At 51.4% G+C, this 9558-nt stretch overlaps 1 protein-coding gene across 1 annotated transcript; it reads left to right on the forward strand.

Annotated features, from left to right (window-relative positions):
• The first annotated feature begins 5854 nt into the window (after positions 1-5854).
• On the forward strand, positions 5855-8798 carry Ugt50b3 (UDP-glycosyltransferase family 50 member B3). The gene is made up of 7 exons (XM_076315896.1): positions 5855-6235; positions 6494-6760; positions 7108-7306; positions 7365-7541; positions 7719-8036; positions 8154-8382; positions 8455-8798. Exons 1-7 carry the CDS (start codon positions 5999-6001, stop codon positions 8594-8596), a joined length of 1569 nt encoding a protein of 522 aa, XP_076172011.1. The 5' UTR covers positions 5855-5998; the 3' UTR covers positions 8597-8798.
• The last annotated feature ends 760 nt before the right edge of the window (positions 8799-9558 follow it).

Genomic DNA, 9558 nt, shown 5'->3' on the forward strand with positions numbered 1-9558 from the left:
GATCGTAAAGAGCTCGCGCTACCGTATCAAAATCGCTCCTCGACGATAAAATTTCTATCCAGTGGCACGCCGTTTGAATAACGATCGTTGGAGTAATATTCTCGGTGTTCGTTCGTCCTATGGCGTCATTACGACGCAGGGACGCGCCATCGATTTTGGATCGCGATTCGCGGCACGCGCGATTATGCCACAACAGCGAAAGTGAAATCGCGTGGAAAATTCAGCGTCGCCATTCGCACGAATCGAATCGTGGCTCTCCCGAGCCGACCACCGTACTCCGTACCGTTCGATTTTAACGTTTCCGACGTAGCGGCCAAATTATTTCCATTGGCGTCGGCAACGAGCGAAACGACCCGAACCCGTTCGAGAGAATCGGTTGCCTTTCGATCGAAGCTTCGACGCCTACGGTTCTATTTACCCCGTAGATACAGCGCTGGCTGAAACAAATCCAAACGAACTCGGAAGCGATCGCGCCGGTTCTTTCGCATCGAGCCTCGATGTCCGTGTAATTATCGCGCCGGTAAATTATTATGCCTCTAATTGCGCCGCGTTGATTCGAAGATAACTGTTTAGCGGTTGTATCGTTCGAAAGTGCGCGCGTAATCGTTCTGTTCGTTTCTCACGATGTAGGAAAAAAGGAACGCGCAACGAGTAAACAAACTTTAATTTGCCCGATCGAGGCGTTGCGTAACCGATTAGCCGTCTCGAGCCCGCGAAAAATCGTTCGCGAAGAGACGCGAGTTTCGAAGAAAAAGAAAACGGAGCCGAGTAAACGGTCCCCGGACGGAGGAATTGGCTCGTCGAGTGTTCGCTTTTGGGTGGTCGCAATCGGACGCTCGCGACCGCGAGAAATCCGATCGGATCGTTTTGTTCCTCTTTGTTCGACGAACGGCCGAGTTCCATCGAGAACGCGCGCGAGAGATCAATTTCGGCGGAACCTTCTCGTTCGGAATCTACGGGACGCGTCGAATCGATTTCGAGCGCAAACGGATCGTCGCGACGCGCGCGAACACATTTCGAGACGAGCTAGCCGAGTTTACGTCGAAACACGCCACCGAGTTACCCGTTCCGCGAACACGTCCTCGATTCCAATGGAAGATATTTTGCGAAACTCGGGCGACATTTCGCGCGCATTCTGCAACGCGTTGCGAACCCAAGTAAAACGACGATTGCACGGGCCCGCGTAACGATCAAACGAGATTCGAATGCAGACGAAGCCCGAGTACGTGAAAATCGTCGCGTTCGAAGGGACGAGTGTTCACTCCGCGTTCGTGGAGAAACATTTCGAACGCGAGACGATTCCTGCCCGAATATTCGGACAATCGACGGCCAGCCACCGTTGTCGATTCGACTCTAGGCTCGAACTCGAACGATGGGATCGATCACGGTCCGTTACACCTCGCGTAACGATGTAACTCTGTAACGTTTGCCCAAACGCGATAAAGTTCGAGCACGCGACGCGTTCGATAAACGCCGAGGGACGATATCGCATCGCGTTGCGGCGACAACGAGCCTATTGAACGGACCGATCGATTTCAAAGCGTCGGAAATAATTAGTCGATGGAGGAGCATTAACGTTACCGGTCGAATCGAATTTACCGGCCCTGAGCGTGATTTCCGATGCAACGGAGCAACCGCTCCTTTCGCAGCCCGTTAAATCGGTAAATTACGCTTGCACGGAAATCATCGATTACGTTCGCCGCGTTTGTCAGGATAAGAGCCCCCCTTCTCGCCGCCTAATCTTCGTATTATCCAGCGAAAGAAAGGATCGGGTTCCCGAAACGTGCTCCCTACTTTTCCGGGCAACCCGTTGCAATTGGATCGCCGGAGACTCCGAAAGCTCGGTTAACTCGCGACCATTCGTATTTTTCCTCGGACGCTAATCGTTTCGTTCATCTTCCATCGAGTCCAATTTCTGTAAAGATTTCAACCTGCTGAACATTCTTCCGCTCGCTCGATCGGTTTTCTGGGTATCCCAGCCGGCGAGCGATACCGCGAAAACGATTAATTTTCCATCCTTCGACCTTGTCTCCGTTTTAGAAGACGACGTATACTCAAAATAAGAGGATCTTCTCCTCTCCGCGACGCATCCGTAAAGAGCTAAGTCGATTCGATTACCAGTGGAGTAACGGTGTCGAACCAGTGAAATTCGTTCCGATTCTTAGTTCGGCCGGTATTCGCAAATGCCTATCCGTTCGCGTTTTCGTCGAGTCGTTCCTTTCGACCTTCGATGTTCCAAAGCTCGACGCGTAGTTGAAGAAAATTGAACTCGGGTTCGCATCGTAGGACACCTGTTGCACACTCGAACGAGTACACGGAAAGTTTCGGTGGCAATTTTTCAGCGAGCAGGGACGTTTCCAAGCAACGATCGAACCACCGTTGTTGGAGCGTTTCTCCGAACTCGAGATTTACCAATTGCCTCGAACCGTGTATCTTACGATCGCTCGAGTTGACGAAATAAATCGACTCGTCCCGTCTCGTCGAAAAAAGTGAAAGAGAAACTCGAGTACATCGTGACTCGAGCGTAGCGAAGTTTGGGTGTGCCGGTTTATCCTCTATCGATAAATTCGGTCCGCATAATTGCATAAAATTAACATGCGATTATCGATATGTCCGATTTCTCGCGTGCACGACGATTGCTCAATCGCGAGTAGCGTGCAAATATCTAACACTGGTCGTTCATCGTACGATTTGTATTCCGAGTTTCCGATCGCGAGCGTAGAAAGGCTTCTGTCGACGATCTCCGGCTCGACGAAACGATCCTAGATTCTACGCTGAGAAAATACGCGACGATATTCGTACTCGAGAATACCTTCCATCGGAAATTACAATGGTTTATCGAGTAAACGGGAAACACGAATTTCTCCTCGAAGCTCGATTCGCTGCTCGTTGCTCTTCAACGACCGAGACTGTCGACCGCGACTCGATACGTTCCTTTTTAAAATATGAAATGCGATTCGAACATATTTCGTTATCGCGATAGAAATTCTCCTATTGCACAATTTTATCCTACGGTTCGGTTTTCAGAATCTCAACTTTCACCGTGAATTTCTCGCTTCGTTATCGTCGATTCGTTTCCGGGAAAAATATCAACGTTTCGGTTTTGACTTTCGAAGCGAGATTTTTGCGGGACTGGCTCGAAAGTGTTACAAAATGAAAACGAAACGAAACGAAAGGAAAAGATAGAATCCCGCGGTCCTGTGAACGATCGCGGTTGCAACCACGGCCGAATCGTTTCGCGATCGAATCGCACCGCGAGAGCCCCGCGTCGTCTCCTCGCTGTCCGTTACGGAACATCTTCGCGAACGAAACTGCCGAAGAACCAACCAGTCAACTGGTGGGAGGCAAAACTCTCTCTCTCTTTCTCTCTCTCTCTCTCTCTCGAGCACAGCTGATCATTAAAGCTGCCGCTGGCCAGTCAAACTTTCACGCTCGGTGATAGCCGAGCTTCGTGCGTTGGAACGCGTCGAGAACGCTTCAAGGTCCGCCGGAAATCGATCGATCGGTTCTTTTCGACCGCGGTGACGTCGCGTCCCAACCTCGTCTCGTTTCCGCGGAACTGGACCGGATATCGTCCGATATCCGGTAACGAGTGAATCGAAGAAAAGTTCGAGGCGAGTTCGACGCCGAACCGGTCCAAGAATCGAAGGTGACGCGAAATTCGATCGCGGAGACGCGCGTTTCGAGGTGTTGATCGAGCAACGACCGTTGAACGATCATCGGTGGAACCCAGCGCGCCGGAAGAGATTTCTTTCGCTGAGAATGGCAAACGGTACGGTGACAAACCAGTGCGCGAAAATCTAAGGAAAGTTTGCTCGTTCGTAGGGTAGAGGAAGAAACTCGAAGGCGGCCGGCAAGGTAAGAAAAATTGTCCCCGATCGCGTTCCACCGAGCACTATTAAAGGGTATCGAGGCGAATTTCGAGGACTCGTTACGGACACTCGAAAGCGACGGCCGCGCGCCTCGGACGAGGACACTCGAAAGTGTCCCTGATACCGTGATCGTCGCTGAACTTGGCATCGCGGTGCGAGCCGATATTCTCCACGGTGCCAGTTCTATCCGTTCGGTTCCTCGAGATCGGGACGATACAAAGAGAATCGCCAACGATCCCACCATCGATCGTGGAGGAACCGTTTTCGAAATCGGTCCCGGAAACCTCTCTTCGCGTTTCGATCCAGTTTCCTATTTTTCGAGAGCTCGCTTTTCTCTCTCTCTCTCTCTTTCTCTCTCTACCATGGAGCGCATCGATGGATCCACTCGCGCCGAGCCTCTCGTTCGTCGCGAATCGATATACCGTTCTAATTTTTTTCCAACTCGAGGCAAGCCTAATCGTTTTCTCGCGTGTCTACTTTCCCGTTGATTCGAATTTTCCATTCGCATCGGGTCGATTATACGTTTCGATGGGATCTTCGATTTCTCGAATATTTATCTCGATGCGCGAGCACCGTCGTATTTGTTCAACGTCGAATTCCTTGCTTCGTAGAGCCCCGAGTCTCTCATCGAACGATCGATTTACAACGGGCGTTATCCTTTAGCGTTTAACCGCTAACTTTCATTCTTTTTACGGTTCGAAAACGGATTTAACGATTTCACTTTATCCTCTGGCTTTGACGTGGTCCGTCGTGTTTGCCACGGCGGAAGGAGAACGGCCAAAGCGAAGTGAAATCGACCGATCGAGATACATTTTTCGGTGAAAGAGGAGGGCCGTGAAGCGACGAAGGAGCAGCCAGAGAAAGGGATAAGCAAGGAAACGGGATCGGGCCTGTGATCTCGAGAGATCGTATTGTCCGCTCGAACGACCGACCGACCGGTGCACTTGAGACTCGCGTTATTAGTGAAAGTCTCGGGTACCGTTTCAATACCGTTCAAGGTTGGATTCCCGCGTTCGTGTCGCTGGACGAAAAGGGATAAAGGTCGCCGTAGGTAAATATCGAACTCCTCGACGGTCCTCGAAATTCTAGCCACCTTTCGAAAAACACGTTCGATCCGAGTATTTCAACGGATGCGTTCATCGAGTGTCGTAAAGAGTACGTTTTCCCTCGAATGCAGCGTACGTGTTATTTCGAGACGCTCGTATATCAGCTTGTAAAAATTTTTCCGATGCGCGTTCGTCCCTCTCTCTCTCTCTCTACGCTCGAGATGCACGAACGAAACGTTTTCGTCGCGTTCGCTTCGATTCGTTGGAAAACTAGGCCCTTCGAAAGCCTCGGGGCGAGCTCGAAGCTCGCGAGTTCCTCCAAGTTGCGCACTTGCCAACGGCCATTGAAAATATTCGTAGCTTCGATGCGGGTCCGCTACGTTGGTCGTAGGGTTCCCGCAAAGCGAGTCAATTTCGCTCTCCTGTGGTTTCAGTGGCCGAAGACGGAGGAAAGAATCGCGGAAACGAACGTGATCTCTGGCCGTGCCGGGGCTCGTGAAAAAATGCTGACGAACTAGCTGACTGCTCGAAATTCCAAGAACGAGTCTCGCTCGAAGAAGTCCGTTCCATTGTCGCCGACCGAGAAGAGAAGGAGGCAAACAAAAGAGACGCCTCGTGCTCGATCGATGATCGTTTTTCAGCCGATCAACGGCGTTGCAACGATAACGGATCGGCCTCTTTTTCGAGCGGCGGTGCATCGAGAGCGCAGCCTGGAAGACGAACGACGACCACTTTTCCGCGAACTCGTTAAGTTGTAGTGGTTCGCGGCACCTTTGCCGCCCCTTCGCGGCCCCTTCGCGGCGGAAACTCCCGGAACGTTAATTAAACTGTAGGGGAAGTGGGCTGGAACCGAGACGCGGAAAAGCGGAAGATCGTGGAGGGGTGGGGGGGCCATAGCGGAAAGAGACGAGAAGCTAACGGGTAAAGGAGTCGGGTTCGACGATGTTGAGCAATTGTTCTAATAACAATCGCTGCTGTTTGGAGACTACGCACGATCCTCGTTTCGCACCGCCGTCGGATAGAGAACTTGTGTAAACTGTTTGTTCAACGAGTCGGGAGCACGAGCCAAGACACGAGAAAATGATCGGGCCGATCGATCGAGGGGTCCTTCTCCTGCTGGTGTCCTGGATCTGCGGTACCGCGACCGGGTACAACGTACTATTGGCCACTATGGGCGGCACCAAGTCGCACACCGTGCCCTTCGTCGCCCTGGGGAGCAGCTTGAAAGCGCGAGGGCACAACGTGACCCTTCTGAGCGCGTTTCCCGGTCCCGCGGCGAACAACGGGCTACGGGAGCTCGTTCCGCCCATCTTCGAGGTGATTGCCCACTTTTCGAGGATTCGTCGGTCTTCGATTCCGCAAACGAAACGTAAAAAAGCACCGAGTCCTGGTACCGGGACGCGCTGAACAATGGGAAGAGGCATTTCTCGAAAAGTCTGCTTTCGTAAACGATACTTCTTCCCATTGTTCGATACGTAGAACGCGTTCGTGGACCATCGGTTCCTCGTTTAGAACGAGGCGAGGTTATCGTTTCGCTTGAATACGCGTTTAAAAGGTGCCTCCGGTGATCGACAGGCTTACGTTGGGAATTACACGTCGGAATGGGACCTGGTAGGTGCGAGGTTCCGCGACGAACTGCCCATCTCGCCTTGGGACGCGATGCGATATGCCTGGGAGGCTTGCGAGGCGCTTCTCGAAGACGAAATCTCGATCTCCTGGTTGAGAAAGCCGGAGGGCGATCCTCGCGCTCGATGGGACATCGCGGTTCTGGACGGAGCCTACCCCGAATGCCTTCTCGGAGTTCTTCACGGGGAAAACGTGCCCACGATCATGTTAAACACGGTAATCGTTTACTCGAATTCGACCACTTTTCAAATTTTCCCGTCCGCGTTCGGATACTGCCGGAAACAACGAACCGATCTATCGTCCGTACCTTTCGGAGATCGAGACGATCCACCGGCAGCGAATTTTTTTAGCCAATTTCCCCCCCGATCGAATATCCCGCTAACAGCGAGCACACCGAAACGAGCAATTGTTTCCACCGCGAATATCCTGTATCGGGAGCATCCCTAGTATCGCGTTTCAATTACGTCCCCCGGCTCGATTATTATCATTATTAAACGCTTAATGAACGCGGTTGCTCCTCGAAAAATGACGAAACGTTTAACGAGATCGATATTCCGATACAGGTCGCCCTGTACAGCGGTTCGATGGGGCGGCAAGGTAATCCGTCACCGTGGTCGGTCACCCCTTACTTCGGCAAACCCTTCACGCAGGATATGAACTTCTTTCAAAGGATCTTGAACGCCGCCTGCCTGGTCACGCTCCGAATTATGCATTGGATCATGGTGACGGGATACGTACAGCCGGTTCTCCGGAAATATTTGGGTACGTAGTTGCTCGATCTCTCGTCGCCGAACGAATCGATCTCCGAATCGTTTTGCAGGTGATCAGTTGCCCGATGTACGGGACCTCACGACCGAGATACCGCTCACCTTACAAAACAGCCACTACAGCGTGGCCGATTCCGTCCCTTACTTGACGAACGTCGTGAACGTCGCCTGCCTTCATTGCAACCCGGCTGCTCAACTCGGCCCCGACCTGGAGACCTTTTTGCAACGCGGTGAGTAGGGATTCCGTTCTCGGGTAACGCGGTTTCGAGTAGTTTCCCTCGGACGATCGATCGGGACGGTAAATTTTCTTCGTTGGAAATTAACGAGCCGGCTTTAAGATCGAACCGAGAACGGTAAGTTCCCCCTTCCGGACGAATCCGCTAACGATAACCGATACGTGGCCGCAGGTTTCATTTTCGTCTCCATGGGTTCCTCGGTTCGCGCGTCCGGGATGCCCGAGGCTCTTCGTAAGATCTTCGTGGCAGCGTTCGCCACTCTCCCGTACAACGTCGTGTGGAAATGGGAAGCTGGCAAGATCAAAGATCTGCCGTCGAACGTCCGAACGGCGGCTTGGTGGCCTCAACAGGACCTACTCGGACACCCGAAGCTCCGAGCTTTCGTCTCCCACGGTGGTTTGCTGTCGCTGCACGAGGCCGCTTATCACGGCGCCCCGACCCTCGTTCTACCCGTTTTCTGCGATCACGATGGAAACGCCGCACAAGCGGGTAAGCTTCGTTCTCCTCGTTCTTGTTTAAAAAATTATTCACCTTCGGAGCACATTCCGTGCATTCCGATCATATTTCACCTCGAACCGTTCAAGAACGCGAAATTGTGGCTCGTAGAGAAATTAGGTTACGCCCTCGTGATGGATCTAGCCAGCATAGCTATTGGAAATCTTCGCGAAGGGATTCTGAAGGTGGCTTCGGTGCACAACAATTCGTATCGAATGGCAGCGAAAAAGAGGAGCTCGTTATTGCGAGAGTTGCCAATTAGCCCCAGAAAATTAGCGACTTGGTGGGTGGAACACGTTATCGAGTACAAAGGCGCCGAACATCTGAAAAGCTCCACGAGGTAAACCGAAACTTTCCCACAGCACCGTCCGTACTCGAAAATATTTTTATACACGAAATCGAATCGTTTTAGGTACATGAGCGCGGTCCAGTACTACTCCATCGATGTGGTAACATTTTACGCGATAACGATGGTGTTGTTGGTATTCGGACTGAAAAAATTATGCTGGAGGACGATATCCAAACAAGTTGTCGTCAAAAAGAAACTAGACTGAACCGTGCCGAGTCTCGCAGTGTCCTCTGCGAAATTCTCGTATATTTATTGCGCTTTATGTATTTTACGACCTGCACGAATTAGCAACTTGGAATGTAAGCGAATAAAATTAGAACCTTACTTACGACTACGATCGAACTGTTTTCGAATCGATATTAAATTATAGACGTACTCGATGTATCGATTTTGTAGAGAAATAAATAGCTGGTAATTTCGATAAATAGAATTTAAGGGTAAAAACAAAGCCAAGTTGTAGACGACGATGCGACGATTCGTTCGAAACATTGGTATATTTTTGCGCGCGAATGACAATATCGACCCGAGGTACAGAGCGGGCGTCCATCGGTAAAGTGAAGCTCTTCGTTGGATGCATCGAGTACCTACCGTTCGTACAGCAGATCGCGAAACAAACGCGTTTGCGATTTACGAAGTTTATGGCTCTGGTTAAGCGCGCGAAAACATACGAAAACAATAGCATTTTGCGACAACGAGGAAAATCGCCGCTCGTTTCGATTCAACGACGAATCAAAGTGTCGCCGAAAATCCAAGATAATCGAAGGGAACGAAACTGGAGAAATTGTAATTTAACGCAACGACGATTGAACGTTATTGATCGTCGGAGCGAGAGTCTTTGCTACCGAACGAAACGACGAAGAATCGCAAAAAGAGGTTTCCACGAACGCAATTGCACGTGTACAGGGGGAAACCGTTTCCGGGTCTCCAGCGCGCAACGGGGGAACGTCTCGTCCCCGTACTCGAAAACGATCCATCGAGATTTAACCCGTCGACGTCGATACGTTGACCGAAGATGAGGTACGAACAATAGGTCGAACAATGGAGATTCGTTTTCGCGCGGACAATAGGCGCGGAACGGTCGAAACGGATCCGTCGATCCGAAAGGAAGCCGCTGGCCGAGATCTTCGAAGGTAAACATCGTGGAAGGGGCTTCGAGCCGACTCGGGT

This window comes from Ptiloglossa arizonensis, chromosome 7 (assembly GCF_051014685.1).
Source record: "Ptiloglossa arizonensis isolate GNS036 chromosome 7, iyPtiAriz1_principal, whole genome shotgun sequence".
In the NCBI taxonomy this organism is placed as follows: Eukaryota; Metazoa; Arthropoda; class Insecta; order Hymenoptera; family Colletidae; genus Ptiloglossa; species Ptiloglossa arizonensis.